The following is a 19,968-nucleotide window of genomic DNA, read 5'->3' as shown; positions in this document are numbered from 1 at the left end:
CAGTTTTTTGCCCGGCACTGCTGGTGCTCAGGTCTCCAGATCTCAGAGTGAGGTGGGGGGTGTGGAGAGCTGGGAGCCCAGAGCCACCGGCAGCGAGCTCACACAGTTCCACTCAGTTTTATGCCTGGTTGTATTGCTGCCCAGGGAGGGCTGGGAGTTCAGGGTTGCATGCGAAGGATATTTACAGTTTTATGCCTGGCAAGATAATGCCTTGGCACCCTAGTGGGGGGGGGTAGGCTCTCCTGTGGAGTGTAGTGGGAGGGCCTTTGATTTCTGCCCATTTGTTTGTGGAGCTCTTAAACCGATCAGATGGGAGATGGGGGACTCCCGTCCGCTTAGTGATGGGTTTTGTACCTTTTGTTTGCGTCCTTGTGGTCGCAGCTCTCCTCAGTGGGGTTGATGTGCATTCTTCGACTTTATCTCTCTTGGTGCTGCTCAAATCCATCAGGTTACTTGCTAAATTTTCATCCCTTAACTTTCCTTCAGGACGAGAGCCTCTGTGGAAAGCTTGCTTCTGCCATCTTGTCTCCTCCCCCAAATGTTTTATTTTATTTATTTCAACTTATCTACTTTTGTTTTTGTTCTATGTCTCTCTGGTGTCATATTTAAGAAATCATTGCCAGGACACGTAAGTGACTTGTAATAGAAATAGGAAGGAAAAAATAACCATCCATGATGCTGAGCCAAATGGGACCATCAGCCACCATGAACAACAAATATCCAACTCAGCCAACCTTCCCTATGCAGCCTCCTGGGAATCCAGTATACCCTCAGAACTTGTATTTTCCTTAGGCTCCACCCTATACTGATGCTCCACCTGCCTACTTAGAGCTTTATCAACAACTTTGTGCATCCACGGGGTTGCCACAGACCCCAGCATATCAACTGCATTTTGTGATGCCTTACTGTATATTCCCATGGCTTAGTCTGTGACTGTTGGGCCTTTTGTTTCTACAATCACTATGGCTTATTATCCAGAAAGTCCCATAAATCCACCTGGTTCAACTGTGCTAGTGAAAGGAGGTTATGATGTAGGCACCAGATTCAGAGCTGGGGCTACTGCTGGCAATATTTTTCCTCCACGTCCTGGAATCCCTCCCAATGAGAGTCAAGCAGGGGGCCAACATTCTCATAACTCAGAGGAAAGGAAACTTCTTCAGGGCAGATCAGATGGTGGATACACCATCTGATGAGGAACCAAGGCCACTTCTGTGCCAGGAAAGATACCATTTACCTTCAGCACTTCTCATAATGTAACTGCTTTAATCATAGTATCCTAAAGTGGCAGTTTAGACACATGTTGTTGGGGTGTCTTACTGGTGCCCAAACTTTCAGACACTTTTCAAATTTTATAAGGAATCATGTAATGGTAGCAGTACCTCTTTAAAGTATTTTGAAGTAGAGGAGGTATCCATTAATAAAATGAATGTAGGTGAAGCAGCCCTAAGGATCTTCCTTTAATTCTCTGTAGTAATACTGCGCAATACTGGTCTTTTGCTTTTAGTAATAAAACATCAAAGTAGGTTTGGAGAGAACATTGATTTTTCTAAGAATTAAAATTTCCAAATTATGAAAAAAAAAAAAATTGCTGGGCGGCACCTGTGGCTCATAGGGGTAGGGCACCGGCCCCATATGCTGGAGGTGGTAGGCTCAAACCCAGCCCAGGCCAAAAACTGCAAAAAAAAAATCATTGCCAAAGACAATATTAAGAAATATTTCCCCTATGTTTTCTTCTAGGAGTTTTATAGCTTTAGGTTTATGTAAAATCTTTAATCTATTTTGAGTTGACTTTGATATATGGTGAAAGTTAAAGACGCAATTTTATTTTTTACATGTGAACATCCAGTTTTGCCAACATCATTTGTTTAAGAGAATTTAATTTCTTTATTGTGTATTTCTGGCACACTTATAAGATTGGTTGGTTGACAGTACATGCATGAGTTTATTTCTGGAATCTCTGTTCTCTTCCATTGCTTTATATTCTGTCTTTGTGTTAATATTGTACTGTTTTAATTAGTGTACTTTTGTAATATATGCTAAAATAAGAAGTGGGATGATTCCAGCTTTGGTCTTCTTTCTCAAGATCACTTTGGCTATTTTGGGTATTTTGTGGTTCTACATGGATTTTAGTATTGTTTTTTCCATTTTTGTAAAAAATTCCATTGGCATTTTGATGGGAGATAGCAATGAATTTTGAGATAGCTTTGGGTAGTGCAAACACTTTAATTCCTATAATCCATTAGCATGTCATGTATTTCCATTTATTTTGTGTCTCCTTTGATTTTTTCATCAATGTTTGACATTCTTGGTTAAGTTCATTCCTAAGTATTGTTTTTATTTCAATAGATTTACAGTGCAAGTGGATTTTGGTTACATGGATGATTGTATCGTGGTGATGTCTTAGTCCTAATTTTTTAAGTAGGGTTGCTTTATTTCCTTTTATAGATTGTTCACCATTAGTGCATACAAATACAAATAAATTTTATGTTTATTTGTATTGCACACCTTTATTAAGTTTATTAATTCTAACAGTTTGAACAGTTTTGGGTGTGTGTGTGTGGAATTGTTAGGGCTGTCTACATATAATAGCATGTCATCTGCTATCAGAGATAATATGTTTTCATTCTGATTTTGATTCCTTTATTTATTGTCCTTGCGTAATTGCACTGGATAGGACTTCCAGTATTATGCTGCATAGGAGTGACAAGAATGGGCATCTTTTTCTCCTTCCTGATCTTAGAGAAAAGCTTTTTATTTTTTATCATTGAGTATATTACCTATGGGCTTGTCACATATGCCCCTTTTTTTCTGAAAATTTATGAGTTACAAGTGCAATTTTCTTACATGCATAGATTGTGTAAATCCCTTAATTTGTTGAGGTACATTCCTTCTATTCCTAGTATACTGAGAAATTTATCAGTAAAAGTAAAATAAAGTGTGTTGGCTGTGGTAAATTTGTTTTTTTTTTTTTTGCATCTTTTAAAATGATCACTTATTTTTGTCTTTCATTCTATTAACGTGGAGTATCACATTTTTTTTTGATTTTTTAGATTAATAAAGGTTACAAACAATTAGGTTTACTTGTTTATATTTGTTAGGGAAAAGTCCAAGTTGTAGTCAAGCCCTTTACCCAGGAGGTGAGCCATATACTTCTATAGGGCACCCCTCAGGTGACTAGCTCATCAATCACTCTCCCCATTCCTTCTCCCCTCCCCTTCACTTGGCCCCCTCATCCTACTCAATTTTTTTTTTCTTGAGTGGACATGTAGTAGTCCATCTACTAGTTTCACATTAGTATTGAGAGTATTAGATACTAGTTTTTCTATTCGTGTGAGACTTTACTTATAAGGATGTTCTTCAAATATGTTCAGGTAAATATAAAACATGTAAATTCTACATCTTTCTTTATGGCTAAATGGTATTCCATGGTATACATATACTATAGTTTATCCATTCATGAGTTGATGGGTTTTTGAGTAGTTTCCACATCTTGGCAATTGTGAACTGAGCTATGATAAACATAATACTGCAAATTTCCTTATGGTAAAATGATGTTTTCATTCTCTAGTGCAGATAATGGGATTGTGGGCTCAAATGAAGGGGGAGTCTACTTTTAGCTCTTTGAGGATTCTCCAGACTTCTTTCCAAAAGTGCTCTATTCATTTTCAATCTCACCAACAAAGTATAAGTGTTCCTTTGATTTGCATATGTTGTGTCCTCTACTCAGTGAGAAATTCCAATTGACCATGGTGTATGTTCCTTTTAATGAGTTGTTGAATTTAGTTTACTAGTAGTATTTATCGAAGATATTTTTCACCTATGTTCATCAGAAATATTGTGCTATAATTTTCTTTTCCTGTAATGTCTTCATCTGGCTTTAGTGTTAGGGTAATTCTGGCTTCAGAAAATAAGTTTGAAAATATTCCCTTCTCCACTAGTATATATTCACACATTTGCATCAAAGACTCTCTGGAGTCTCCATTTATCCTGAAACATATTTAGGGGCCAAAGTATCAATAAGTAACTATTCCTTAATTTAGATACCTTTCTGTCATGAAGCTTGAGCTAGATTATAAATAATTGGTCAGATTTCCTTGGATTTGGATTTTTGAACCCTGGTTCCTGCCTACATTGTTCCTGGCTTAGTTTAAGCTCACTTTTTTTTTTTATCTTTAATACATGCTAGCAGCATTCTCTATGACAAGATTTTCACTATTTATTACATCTTTATCTTGCTAATTAGAGTTATCAAAACAACTTTGAATAAAGAGAATATTTAGAGGGAAATAATCAGGTCTCTCTAGAATCTATGAGATCACACCATTTCAAATGTTAGAATGATTTGCCATTTTTCTGAAGAAGCAAAATCCTCCTCACATGAATTTCTGTAGTCTATTCCAAGTTCATTAGTTACGGTAATAAATTAAAAAATGTTTTGTATACTTTAACAATGTAATCAAGAAGTTTCTACTTTGCAGTGGGTTTCTTAATTAAGATTTCCCCAAAACAGTCCCAGAGACAAGCAATATAATCAGGTAGGTCAGTTAGGTGGTGTGGAATCATCACCTCCTGAATGTCTATCTGCATGAAATACAAGTAAAAACATTGGGAAAATGAGACAGGAAAAGGAAGAGTAAGCCCATAAAAATTCATTTTTCATGATCAGGTATTGCTATGGGTAGTGAGATTCCAGTCCCCTTCTTTATCTTTGGACTCTCCTATAATTTGCCTCATCATACAGGGGACCAACTTGCCTTCTTCTTTAGTTGAGGGTTATTTCCTAGGTCATTAACACGCAGGCATTTTGGTTGTTCTGTTTATAGGTGAGCGATTTTTCAGCTGGAGCAATTTTACCCTTCTTGGATATTTAGCATTTTAAGAAAACAACTTTGGTTGTCATGAATGGGGGACAGGGCATGCATTAGTGGCATCTAGTGGGTAGAGACCAAGGATGCTAATCAACACTTTATAGTGCACAGGAAAGCCCTCACAATACAAAAGTACTCGACCTAAAATTTCAGAAGTGTCCAGGTTGAGGAACCTTGTTATGGGATAAGTTCTTGTGGTACAAAAGAAAGCCATTAGGCAAAAACACAGAGGAATATGTAGGCTGTTTGTTTCTGTCATCATGGAATGGAATTGAAGTTGCAGGTAAAATCAGAGATGGAAAAAGGAGATATGTGTTAACAGTTTATGCTATTTCACTTCTACATTGTTTTTTTCAACAATTACACTGTAGAGGCTCAAGCTAAGTTTATGATAAATAATCTTTACATCTTTTGGAGATACATTTTCAAAAAACATAAAACATGCTTCTAAATTACTTATCATAATAAGTTTCTGTGAAAATAGCAACAATAAAAGCTGTCTTAAGAATCCCAAGGTGAGGGTGATGCCTGTGGCTCAAAGGGGTAGGGTGCTGGCCCCATATGCTGGAGTTGGTGGGTTCAAACCCATCCTCGGCCAAAAACTGCAAAATAATAATAATAATGTAATATAATATAATATAATATAATAAAACAAATAAAGTTGAGCCTTCACATTCATAAAAAGAGCATATATTAAAAAAAAAATCCCAAGGTGACTCTTTTTCTCTTCACAGAAGGAATTGAGCATATGGACAATGTGACATATGGGCAAAATGAACATATGGATAATATCTTGTATGACATCTCCAGAAAGCATGGTATTCTGAGAATTTCCAATGGTAGAAAATGTAATTATGTAGAGACTTCTGTAAGCATATGAGGAAGGTTTTTCTTTTTAAATTTTTCTAGTTGTTTCAGCTTTGCATACACCAAATTACCTTCATGAGGCTGTTCTTGATGCTCTCCAGCTGCAAGTGATCTTTTACTCCTTGTAAAGCCAATTAAATGTTGTTCCTTTCTTAGAGAACATAACACTTCTGCCTTGTTTTATAGTTTTGAGTATACATGCTCCATTTTCTCCTCTAAAAAGTGAGGTTTGGGCGGCGCCTGTGGCTTAGTGAGTAGGGCGCCGGCCCCATATACCGAGGGTGGCGGGTTCAAACCCAGCCCCAGCCAAACTGCAACAAAAAAATAGTCAGGCGTTGTGGCAGGCGCCTGTAGTCCCAGCTGCTCGGGAGGTTGAGGCAAGAGAATCGCATAAGCCCAAGAGCTGGAGGTTGCTGTGAGCTGTGTGACGCCACAGCACTCTACTGAGGGCAGTAAAGTGAGACTCTGTCTCTACAAAAAAAAATAAATAAATAAATAAATAAAAGTGAGGTTTTAGAGGGCATGTCATCCCTGAATTCTCCACAGTGTAGTATAGTATACTATAATAATTGGTATATAACTGCAAATAAATAATTGCAAAATGAATTAGCACATTAAAAGTGAATACATAAATGAACAATTATCAATAGAAATTTAAAATATTTTGATCTGTATTAGAAAGAAAACAGAACTTATCAAAATTTGTGGGATGCAGCAAAAGCATGGCTTAGGGGGAAACTTTTAGCTTAATGGTTACATTAGAAAAGATGACCTACAATCAATAATTAAACATTCACCTTAGAAATATTTTAAAAGAAGACTGTGTTAAATCCAAAGAAATCAGAAGAAATATACAGAACAATGATAAATGTTCCACTATTATATTGATCAAAGAGCAATGGAATACAAATAGAAAATCAATATAGAAAGTCAACTAAACCAAAAGTTATTCTTTGAAAACATCAATAAAAATTGATTAACCTTTAGTGAGGCTAAGAAAAAAAGTATAGAGGACACAAATTACTAGTATCAGCACTAAAAGGATACACCATCTCATATCCCATAAATATTAAAAAGCTAATAAAGGAATACTAGGAACAACCTTATGCCCCCAAATTTGGTAAACCAGATAAAATGGACCAATTCCTTGAAATACATATCTGAAAAAAACTAGAAAAAGAAGACAATCTGAATATGTCTATAATGATTACAGAAATTGAGGTAACAGCTAAGAAAACAAAATGGCCACATAAATTTGCTGATGAATTCTATAAAACATTGAAGAAATTATACCAATTATTTGCAATATCTTCCAGAAGATAAAAACAAAATAAATAGTTCCTAACTCATTCTGTGATGTAAAACATAACCCTAATACAAAAACCAGACAAAGACATTACTATAAAACTCAGAACAATATTTTTCATGATCATAGATACAAAATATTAGTAAACTGAATCCAATAATGTATAAAAAGAATCATATGCTGTGAACAAATGGAATTTATTTCAGGTACGCAAAACTGTACACCATTTGAAAATCAGTTAATGTAATCCATCAAAGCAAGAGGCTAAAGAAAAATAAAATGACCATATCAATAGATGCATAAAAAGCATTTGAAAAAATCTAATTCTCCTTCATGACAAAAACTCTCAGCAAATCAGTGATAGAGGGAAGCTTCAACTTAATAAAGAATATATAAACCCCCTACACAGCAAACATCATGCCTAATGTTAAGAGGTTTGAAACTTTCTTGCTAAGATCAGGAATAAGGCAAGGATGTTGCCTCTCACCACTCTTTTTCAACACCATACTGGAAGTCCTAGCTAGTTTAATAAGACATGAAAAGTAATTAAAAGGTATACTGATTTGGTTACAGCTTTCATGTGAAAGCCATAAATTAGTTTCGTAGTAGGGCTGAGTACATTGGATACTTTTTCTTCCATTCTTGAGATACTTTACTAAGAAGAATATGTTCCAGCTCTATCCATGTAAACATGAAAGAGGTAAAGTCTCCATCTTTCTTTAAGGCTGCATCATATGGAAAGGGAGGCGAGGATGGGGGAGGGGGGCAGCGGGAGGGTGATTGGTGGGATTACACCTGCGGTGCACCTTACAAGGGTATATGTGAAACTTAGTAAATGTAGAATGTAAATGTCTTAACACAATAACTAAGAAAATGCCAGGAAGGCTATGTTAACCAGTGTGATAAAAATGTGTCAAACGGTCTATAAAACCAGTGTATGGTGCCCCATGATCACATTAATGTACACAGCTATGATTTAATTAAAAAAATGGCATACTGATTCAGAAGGAAGGAACATAACTGTCTTTGTTCACAGATATGATCATCTGAGTAGAAAATTTACAACTTTCCTTTGAAACTAGAAAGCGATTTTCCTCTTTAATGTGTATTAATAAGTACCTGGTAATTTTGTGTATCTTTGTTTGCAAGGATGTTGAGGAAGTCAGTCTCTAATGCAGAGCTGAAAAAAAGTGGGGGATTCATTTCCCATATATATATGTATTTTTTTTTCTTTTTTAGTATTTAGGATTCATTGAGGGTACAAAGAATTAGATTACACTGATTGAATTTGTTAGGTAAAGTTCCTCTTATAATTGTGTCCTGGTCTGAAGATATGTGCTATACACCATAATCCCTCATCCTCCTCCCCCCTACCCTCTACCTATTCATTCCTTCCCTTTCTCCTACCTTGCATTAGATCATTTACTGCCTTCATATTAGAATTAAGTACACTCTTTCAGAATGGGAAAATGATATTCTAAAGGAGACTCAATTTGTCATTTCAATCATGTTATCAAATTATACTTTTAATATTGTAATTATTTCCATGGTAACTAATAATTTAGAAATAAAAATTTTGCAATAACACAGGATAAAAGATGGACATGGAAGCAGCTGGGAGAGTCTATATGTTTATGTAATGGAACTTAGTGTGAGGAATAATGGGAAATAGTATGCTACTCTTCATTATTTGTCTTTAAAGACAATTTTATTTTTAAATATGTGGAAAGATTGCTCAAAGTTTAAGAAAAACAAAATGTACCCTTGAAGAAATCATGCAAGTAGAAAGTGTCAGATAATCCTACTAAGGACCAGACCCAATTGGGTTAGATATGAGAACATAATTATAGTAACAAGACAAGAACAGCAATAATTCAACCTAATCAGAAAATAGATAAAATAAAAGTTACTTAATAGTATTATTATCAGGTTTCTCAAAGTAAATGAATCTTATTTCTATTAATGTTCAATAACAAAATTATGTTACAGTGCTTAATGAAATATACTACATAAATATGATGATGTGTTTTTTTAAATATCACTTGTTATTTAACTGGCATGTTAGAAGTAAAATATCCTTTGATAAAATCAAGGATATTTTTGGCTTACATTTATTTACCACAATTTATTAATATATCTAAAGTTGGCTACTTTTATGTAAGTGTGGATGGTACTACCTATGCTTTGAACTACCAGAAAACACATAAATTCTCCTTACATATTAAAGGATTAAAAAACTGTCTGGATTGTGTCAGTGTGTTATTTTGGTTTGCTATTATAATCATCTACTTTACTTCAAGCCTTAGTAATCTTGTAATTTACATTATGTAGAGAAAATACCCTAATACCCTTTTGTATAAGGGTATTTACTGATATATTGTTCCATATTTACATCAGATACGTAATATTCTACAGAGTTGCTAAAACTGTTCAAATTTCAAGCACATTATAATGAGTGTTGTACTATCTCCCCAATTTCCTTTACCATAGTTCTTTATGCTTCTAATAAAGGCTTTATTTAAAACTTTTAATTTTTTTTACTTTGTAGAGTGATTCCATATGATCATTGCTTGGCTATGTGATCAGCATATCCAGATATGAATAGATATACTATCTGGATCCGCAAAATGTGTGATGTTGATGTGTGTAGGGGGTATATTCAATATTGTGTCACATCATTTTGAACCATTTCTCTGGATGATCCTGTCATTTTATTTATTTCACCACCAACTATAGTCTCATCCAATGTGCTGTAGGTACCACTTATTTGAGAGCAAGGAGATTTGTAAGTAAAATTTAACCAAGGTCAAATTAAATGAAGTTTTGGTGAAATCAATCCAAACTATTTCTATAATTAGGCTATGTGATGGTGTTATCTTTTGATTAACATTAATCTATCATAAATAATAAAAGTCAATTTAACTATAATATACTGAAAGTCAATCCTTTTCCATGCTCCAAGTATATAGCTTTTAATGAAATCAGTGGGGATTATATACAAATTCCAGGGTAAAATTTCTAATTACTTTTTTAAAACATATTGTAAACCATTGGGTCATTTTTGCAATAATAGGCATTTACTTATTTTGCACTTGGTATACTGCTGCATGTTTCACAGTGATTTTATTTCAAAACTGATTTCATTCTAATTAGAAATTCTCTACAATGTTTTATCCAGAGAATGAAGAAAATCACAAGACAAAAAAAATGAAATGGGTGTAAGAATTATATAGATGAATAAAGAGTACAATTATTATAATCATTTTAAAAATAATTTCTACAAAAAAGATGGGGCACTGTTCATGTAACATTAATTTTCGGTCAATGGTAAAAGCATATTTTCCAAAATAGTACATACAAGCCTCAGAATTATATAATGAGAACTAACATGGTAAAAATTATTTTAATTTAACATATAGTCAACATTAAAGCAAAGGTAAATGTTTCAGTCAACCTTGGACATTTCAATCATTACTCAGATGTCTCATCCCACTATGGGAATACTCATGAAAAATTTCATTTATAGAAACATAGTAAGTTCCTAAGAACACTTCAAACATTTTTCACTAAAAGACTAAAACTGGTGCTAAAAAGACACCTAAAACCATTATAAAGGTACATTTATATCCATCGCTTTCATGAAAAGTTGAATTATTTCATGTTACAATGTTGGCTTTTCTTTTTGATGTAATAATGTAGGAAATAATATCAACAATTTACTAGGTTCTGGGCAACTACGTTTAGATGTTTCCATTTCATTTACCATTTAGTGGCAATGATTCCTTTCACTGATATTTTTCTTTAGACAATTATATTTAAATTAATTGAAACTTGAAACACATCTTTACAATAAATACTTACAGATCCAATGTGTTTGCTTAGTTTTGAAGTCAGACCTTCTAATATAAACTCTATTCTTTATCAGAAAACTTGTTTTATACACTGTGAAATGGTATTGTAGGAGTTTTGTAATATATGCTATTTATTTTTGTCTGGTTTATAACAGAAAACATAGTAATTAAATGACTTGGATCATTTACAATTTAGGTCCATTTGGTTTTACTTAGTAACATATTTTAGGTCTGAATTATCTGAATAGTTGCCTTAAGTTTTTGTTTTAAATATTGAGACACAAATTTAATGTCCAGAAGAACTTCAAAGAAAGAATTTTCTAGTTGCTTATATTTATCAAACTAGAAGGAAAAGTTACTAACACTTATTTCACTCAGTCTAAACAGGGACTGTGTGGAATTAAAGAATTAGTCACATAATGCCAAAGAGAATGTTAGTTTTCAATTAAATCAAATGGTTGTGTATGACTATAAAGTGGATGTAGTTTTCAGAAGTAATATATGGGATTTGTTTTAAAATACCATAATATTTTTATGTAAAGATTAAGTTAGAGTTTGGCATGTTACCTACGGGTTACCATCAGTCATTTGTAAATTGGAAAGCTAAACCGTGTTAAAGCACTTAAAGGAAAATTGAAAACATAGCTGCAAGAGAGTATCATCCAATTATACTGGATTAAAATATAGAAAGTTTGGATAACCAATTAGGTTATTTCTAATGATTATTGAAAAATAGTTAAGCTTTTTGAACAAAATACAGGAAGCGAATAATTTAATTATTCAACCAATATATTGAATTGTAATTCATAAAAGGTGAATCATTTATTGATAGTTCTATACTTTACTGTAACATTAAATCTATAGGAATTTAAAAATGTGTAAATTTGTATGATTTGACACATTTTATGTATTAAATCTAAATTTACATATATATTTTGTTTTTAAAATGCTTAAATATTTAGAATTATAATTTTTATATATTCAAATCCAAAGTATAATGCAACTTCTCATCTTTTAAAACATTTTAAATATTCTAAAAAATTATACAAGAGCACATAAGCACACAAGGCTTAAAATAATTTTGAATGGTTCTTACTTAAAATAAATAGTTTATGATTTATACTAGTCTGAACTCTGAATGATACAGTATATCAAGTAAATGATTTCTTCACTTTTCATTGCCTAGAATTCTAGGATTCTTCAAGACCTGAAAAGTGAATACTTATCTCTAGAACAAAATCAAGGCCTTTGAATCAGTGTTGTTAGTGTATCCTAGTAAATCTTTTAAAATCTGAACCCCTAAAATTAGATTCTCTAAAATGCACACATGGAAACTTTATTTTCTAGAATGGAACCATCTATGAACACAATTTTACCTAATAATTATAACGTTTCCAGACTCTTCCCCTAATTAGAAATTTAACCTGCAATCGTGTCATTCTTTTTGTAACATAAAAAGTAATAAATTTCAGTCACACATCACAGTTTTTTTCATTTTATCACTGTGAGCACAGAGAGGTGTCATTTTAATAAATGAGGAAATTGTGGAAGAAAACAGAAGGAATTAGAAACTTGCTCTTTGAAAAAACAAAACTGGCAGAATTACCAGGATTTCTATATCCCTTTTTACAGAGGTACTCTCTTTGACTTAGTAAACTGGAAATGAATTTCATATAAATCTATTTATATCATATACATTTAGTCCTCTATATTTCTAAACCATATAACTTTCCTGGAATGGTTTCTATTTTGGTACATATATTATTTACCTAGAAGATGATAAAGCCTTTCTTTTTAAAGCTTTATTAAGTACTTTTATGTCAATTTGTAACCTTAAAAACTGTTATAATTTACCCTTTTTACCTGCTGACATTATCTGAAACCATTTTAACTTATAGTAAATGTGGAACTGTAATATGGCAATAGTTCTATTAAGTTCATTGCCTTACCAAACATTGGTTTTTGAAGGCATTTAATTCTGTGTCCGAAGGTATTCTACAAAATTCCCAAAATTATAAAGAAAATAATTTATGTAGAAATATTTTTGCTCAAAAAGTTTACTTATAAGTCTTCAAAAATTAGTAAACACCTTAGCTGGGTGATTGTGGCAGATACCTGTAGTCCCAGGGCTGAGGCAAGCGACCGCTAAAGCCCAAGAGTTGGAGGTTGCTGTGATGCCATGGGCACTCTACCGAGGGTGACATAGAGAGACTCTGTCTCAAAAAACAAAAAATTACTTAATCACCTACTTGTTTAAATATTTGAAGATATGTGTGTTGACTCTTTAGTTTTATTGTGGAGAGGTGAAAAATTGTAAGAACTTTCAAAACAGAAAATGTAAATGTTAATGGGTATCTAATACAGGATTTTTTTATTTTAAATAAACTTTTTGCAAGTAACTACTAGAAATATATAGCAATTCCTTTTTCAACTCTAATTTTACAAGATAAAAACTTGATAATATCTTTATTATTTTTCCTTTTGGGATTGAAGCTACGTTTTATATAGACAAGTTTTATTCATGTTTACCTCAAATAACTAAAGTGAAATTGCTGAATGTTATTGTGAACCCTCACATCATTCGTTATTGCCATTTTCAAGGAGACCAATCTCCCACAAGTATTTTAAGAGCTATACCAAAGCCAAAACAAGAACTTAATCCTAGACTTCTAGGTTCTCTAGTTGAACCAAAGGACCAGGTATGAATAGACCAGGTCTATTTGTAATGTACAAAGGTCTTCTTATTAGCATTTTAGAGAATGTCTCAAATTCTACCACCAGCCCAAAAGGTACAACAAGTAAATTGACATATTATTTGGGTTATTCAATTGGGTTATTCAATTCATCAATTTTAATTTGGAAATTAAGAAGAAAACATTTGCAAAGAGGGCCCTTTCAAGACATTTCTTTCTTGGGCTATTACATGCACTTATAGAGGCTAATTATTTTGCTCTGAGGTCCCAAAAGGTCTGTCTATCTGGTACTCTTTCTCTAGAATAAGGAATTTTAGTTTTTAAGGGTCATAAAAAGCAAATGCTCAAAAATTCATCTGTACATTATCTATTGCTCTTTCAAAAGCTACATCTAAACAAAAGGGCTTTTCTTGTTGTTTTAAATAGTAATATAATTCGTGTAGTGTTACCTTAAACACAATGTGTAAAAATAACTTACATTCCCAGTAGAGCAATAAAAAAATGTAATATGCTAAGCTCAATAATCACCAGTTGCATGTTAAATTTCTTTCCAAATAGCATTTAGCATATACTCTTAAGTGCTATATTTTGGCTCAATCTCAAAAAATTAAAGAAAAAATGCATCCTTAGGAAAGTACTTAGGAGTAAAACACTGATAACCCAACAAATTAGCTTATTCCAGGTATACGTGCTGAAGAACTATTCATTAAATGGAAGAGGCAATCAGCAATACAATTTCCCATACTTACAATAAATTATAACATTATGATATATAGAATATAACTACAAATAGGATAGCACAACTAAAAGCAAAACATTACATGTATTTTCCTTTATAATGGTAAAGCACATAAATCCCAGTATAGTTTAAAATGTTATGTTTTATGCCTTGCTGAAATGTTCTTTGTGAGAATTTTTACAAATAATAGTTCCATTTATCTCCTAATCCTGTTCTCAGGTTAATTTACAAAGTTAATTATAATTTTAAAAAACCCTCTCTATATGAGGATTCTTATATTCTTAAATCACTATAATTTTGAAAAGTATGATAACCTGCAAAACTTGAAAAATTTTCTCAATTGCATACTTTATCTTCCAGTATTTTTAAATTTGAATGTCTAATAGATAATAGATCCACTGATTTAAAGGATTTTTAATCATACTTGAGGTATTTTACATAATGTTTTTGTTAAAGTCTAAAAGTAAATTGCGGCTTTAAAGACAAATTTTAACAAATCTTTAATATGAATATGTTTTAATAGAACCTTGTTAATATAAGAAAATGGAATTTGGGCACAGTTTGCCGTCATAGTATTGTGGGAAATCTCACACTTGTTCTAGCTCTGAAATTTTGTCTTGAATTTAGCTGGGTTATCCCTCAATTCAAACAACTGGTTAATCCTCCTCATACAATTTTCTTTGAACTGGACATCAGTTATTATATATTTAAAAGTTAACAATCCTACTAGAATTTTGATAATACTGTGTGAATATATGTGACATACATAAATATTCTGATTTAAAATAATATGTACCTGTAGCTGACACCAAGTTTGTCTCGTTGATATGAATGCCAGAACCATATAAAATCTTATTTTCTTTTTTGGTTTTGGTATGGTTTTTGAAAAGGAGGAAAACAAAACCTATACCAAGACTCAGTCTTAAATTTGTACAAAATAAAATGGCTATAGATGAAAATACGTAAAGACACCATTTCTGTCTGGTAATAGAATGACACATGTTCTAGAAAGAATTCTTAAAATAACCTCTATTAATTCCTTTAGCAAAGAGGCTAGCGTGCTTTTATCAAAAAATTTTCCCTATTTAGTATCCTAATAACAAAATTATTTAATAACTGCCTTTCAAGGGAACCAGGATAGTGCTGGATAGATATTCATATACCATTAAAGATAAATATTTTTCTGGTTAGTTGGGAGCAGAAGAACTCCTGGCTTGATAATGGTATCTATAGAAGAAATCTGTGAGAAATAAATCTATAGGTTTCTCTTCAGTGATATCATCCCCATTCAACAGATTTAGATTCCCTCTGTTGAGAAAGTCTTAAACACCAATTCTGAGATTTTTTTACAACAATAGAAACACATGTTTAAAATGACAGGAAAAACCATGTATCTTTCAGGCTATTTTTCTATCAAGATTTAAAGTTTTAAGAGAATATCTTGGAAAATTTGCTTTATAGGGAAGAAAGAGTTTAAATTTGCAGTAGGACTAAAGGAAGCTATGGGAGTACATGAGGGATGGGATATTTTCAAATAGCCTCAGATGCTCAGTGTCCAATGTTACTCTGGAATACATTAAACCTAGCCCCGTGACATCAATACCATAGTCATTTTATTCTTAAATACTTTTACTCTATCTTTTAGAATTGTTTTGGCAATGATAAATGTCTTTAGTTTTTTTCTAAAAACACTCCCAATAACCAAAGAGTAGAGCATTTTAGAGCAAAAAGAATAATCAATCATCTTTTGACAACATAGTATGTAGGTAGATAGACTCCTACATTTTCTTTTAAATATAGTATTCATAAATTCTTTATTTGTCCCAAAGAAGGGAGTGAGTACACATAGTATTTTAAAGACTCAAGGTTATGTGAAACATATATATATATAATTTTTCAAAAATATCTTGATGGCCAGTGGTGCTGTGGTATAAAACATCTCAGAAACATTAGATATTTGAAAATTCCATACTTAGTGTAGTTCTTGTATCCAATTTTGTAATACAGAGAGGACAGGTTAAACACAGTCCATAAGTGAAAAATTTTCAGAATGTGGCTGACAGGTCATGTTGTGATGGAAAAATGTTATGGTAAATAAAAACTGAAATGGAAACTCATAAAAAACTGAAGGAAGGAAAAATACTGACGTTTTCTCATCTACATTAATTTAGGACAACTCCCCTTCTGTCATCCTAGATAATATTGGTGATGGATTATTTTCATCATGAGAATAATATACGTTTTTAATCTCACTGGTAGATTTTCTCCTAGCATATTTGATGTAGTGAGTAAATACTGAAGATATATGGCAAATGTATGTAATTGTAGAATAAATTATATAATGTTATGCACCATTTCACATGAGGAAGCCCTTGAGTGGCATGTTAGTATGTAATCTTTGGTACATGAAAAATGAGAAAATTGCTTCACTTAGTAATAACAAAAATATTTTCACATATTAAAACTGAATATTTCCAGACATATTAAAGTAGTGCTCAAAAAAGCCATAAAATGGTAAATGGGACGGCTTAAAACCTCTGTCTATTTTTTCATGTTTGCCATTTAAAGTCTCTTTGTTATGGATGATGGGAGAAAGCTTTCACATTCAGAGCTGGCCATGTTCCTCATTTTCAACTTACTGCAGGGAGACAAGAGAAACAAATCTATATAACTGATCACAGTATTGACTGCCCATTGTGATGGTGTTATATTTTAGAACCACATATTAATCATTTTCTTTTATAGATGATAAATTAATAATAGCAAGTACTTCACAGAACCATTTTTTTTCCAGCATTCCTTTAACTATAGTAGGATTTTGTATCCAATCCAATTTAATTGGGAACCAAAATAAATTCTTGCAAAATCCAGAGGTTTAATGTCTTTTCAATCTGTTTTTCAAATTAGGCATTTCTGTTAAGTACTGAAAACTCATCAATGGTATTATCCACTAGAAAAAAAAAGTGAATGTAACAGAGGAACTGAATGAATATAAAAATTTGGACACTTATCTTCACTGTACCTCTGGATTTTAAAACATGAGTCTGTTCTTTTATATTTTAGTCAAAAAAATAGATATCTATAATGCATTTGTCAGAGCAATTTCAAAAGATGTAAGTAGTCAGCAAGATTTGAAAATCATTTGAAGTAGTTCACAACATTTGAAAGTTATTATAACTAGTGAAGAACATTTAAAAAATATTTAAAGTAGTTGTTTGCAGATATTGTATTTACTATGATGGATGATGGTTTAAGCTGTTATTGATGAAAAATAGTTGGTAACTACATAAAAAATAAAAATGGATCTTGAATTTTATAAAATTCTGAAACCTGCTTTCAAGAGGTGTTTAACTAAAACAAAGTTTCTGCTGTATATGTGTTTTTTTAAACCATACCATTTGGCACCTGAAAGTGCACTGGGTGGTATGGTTGGAAGAAAATGGGTGGTGGCCCAGATGGTACAAAATAAGTAGGGTACCCTCCCTCAGCAGCAAAGTATGGGGCAGGCTGATAAAAGCAAGTTACGTTATCTGTATTGGGTAAAATATTCTGTTCTCCAAGTACTTTTAAAGCCATAAGGGTGATCATATTGAGAGTCTGTCTTCTTTCATGACCCATGAGGCAAACAGTGCTTTCATTCACAACTCCACGTAATGTCATAAGGTAGTCATACTTGTTTTTTTCTTTACCTATAAAATGGTTGCGGAGATAAGACTCAATTTTCTTTTGCTGTTCTGCAACATCAGGGAAATCAATAAAGAATCTAGAGCACATGTAACATTTCAGGGTCTTGATTTCTGCTTCACAAGCTGGCTTAAAGTCACGGATCAGCAAGTTGCTGTATTTCAGAAGGCCACCACCTCTAATTTCTTCAGGTTTTATGGTATATATAAGTGTATATTGCAAATGTGTCATTGCTTTTGGAAATCTCCATACATGCTTTCAGCTACTATAACAGGATAGGATTCTTTAGTTAGCTTAGCATTTTTGTCATTGTAGAAATCTAACATAGAATCCAAAACAATTTGAAAGGAATCTACACTAAATTCAAATTGTCTCCTGAGTGAATTCACAAATTTTAGTTCTACATTCTTCCCAGTGTTATTTGAAAGAGAGATGAGGCTACAACGATCATGCTTATTGCAAACTTTGACCATCTTCTGTATATAAGCCTCTTTCATGATCTTTAGAGTGATCTTATCCTTTTTTACACCTTTTGGTAAAAAATCAAGTAGACAACCTAGAACTGCATCCTTAACAACCTGAAATTCTTGATCAGTTGGAAGTTCAACACCAAAAATAATGTCCAGATCCTTATAACTGATTCCATTATGGCTGGCAAGTACATAACTTGCTGTGGAACCATTCAATCGGGCATCTTTAATAATAATTCCTTGCTCTATGAGTTGATTTTTCACAACATGAATGATATCTTTTGGTTTTACCTCCAGTGTGGGGAAATTCCCACTTCCATGAATTGGAATTATTTTATCTAACACTTGATCCAGTGTTAAAACTTGATCCCAAGTGAGGTTGCTGAATCTGATTTCAGACATCATGGATTCAGTAGATCAACTAGAGAACAAGCAAAATATTGAAAGGAAATAATGTTAGCATCTTAAAAGCAATGCAAAGCACATAAAAAGTTAAAAATATACTTATCTTCCACATAAACCAAGCTAATACTAGGAATTAAATTACCAATGTATATAATCATGTTTAAATCTAGAAATAAAATGAAATTCACAATTATGTCAAAATTGTTAGATCCATTGCTCAATGCAAAATGAATTCTCAGAAATTTGTTGGATTTGTAATTACTGTTCATATAAAATAGTGGCCTTGCTCAATATTTCTTCATGTAAATACTATAACAATGGAATTGTTTTGGAATTTTGTTCATGGAAAAATCATAAGATATCATTGAGGTTAACTGCCATTATTTTAAAGTGAGACCAAATAGCATGTATTTGTGTTAGACCCAAGGCACTGAATGGAATAGTGTTTACACAATATGCAGCATCATTAATCTACAATCATGACAGCATTCTCACATACACTATTCAGTTTCATATATATATATATTATATATATATATATATCACTGTTCTTTTGCAGAATATTGAAATCCTATATTAGAGTACAAATTCCTTTAATTCCTTGAGTACAAGGACAGTACCTATTCATCACCTTATCACTTCTCCTATGTGTGCCCAGTAACGCTTTAAAGGATGTTAGCCAAAGTAAATAATGAATGCCACTTTAAAGTGAAAAACAAACAAGATTAGTAAATTTGCATCTGAAATGAGAAAAAGAAGATAAAAAACAAAAATATTCCCGAGCTTTAAAAATGTGTGCTGAAGATGTAGTATAATATACTAAGATAATTTCATAGTCTGAGGACTGATCATAAATTGAAATTTCATAATGTATATAAATACCATAAATGAAATTATACATGATAATATTATGTATAAACTAAGCAAATAAATGTAGGGAAGTAAATAAAATTCATGATAGATATAGTTTGGAGGTCAGGCATTTTTTCATGAGTTCCAAAAAAAATTTTTTTTAAATGAAGGTTAAGACATATTTGTATAGACAGTATTCACATTTTGATTATATAAGAAGTTATTAAGCAGAA

At 32.3% G+C, this 19,968-nt stretch overlaps 1 protein-coding gene and 1 pseudogene across 1 annotated transcript; one reads left to right on the top strand and one right to left on the bottom strand.

Annotated features, from left to right (window-relative positions):
• Positions 1–705: 705 nt before the first annotated feature.
• On the top strand, positions 706–1,190 carry LOC128578426 (DAZ-associated protein 2-like; annotated as a pseudogene).
• Positions 1,191–17,708: 16,518 nt separating this feature from the next.
• On the bottom strand, positions 17,709–18,880 carry TENT5D (terminal nucleotidyltransferase 5D). The gene is given in 2 exon segments (XM_053581053.1): positions 17,709–18,244; positions 18,247–18,880. Coding segments are annotated over 2 exon segments (1,170 nt in total).
• Between the last annotated feature and the right edge of the window lie 1,088 nt (positions 18,881–19,968).

Source organism: Nycticebus coucang, chromosome X (assembly GCF_027406575.1).
Source record: "Nycticebus coucang isolate mNycCou1 chromosome X, mNycCou1.pri, whole genome shotgun sequence".
Taxonomy (NCBI): Eukaryota; Metazoa; Chordata; class Mammalia; order Primates; family Lorisidae; genus Nycticebus; species Nycticebus coucang.
Note: the sequence above shows the minus strand (reverse complement) of the source record. Positions and strands in the feature narration are given on the sequence as shown.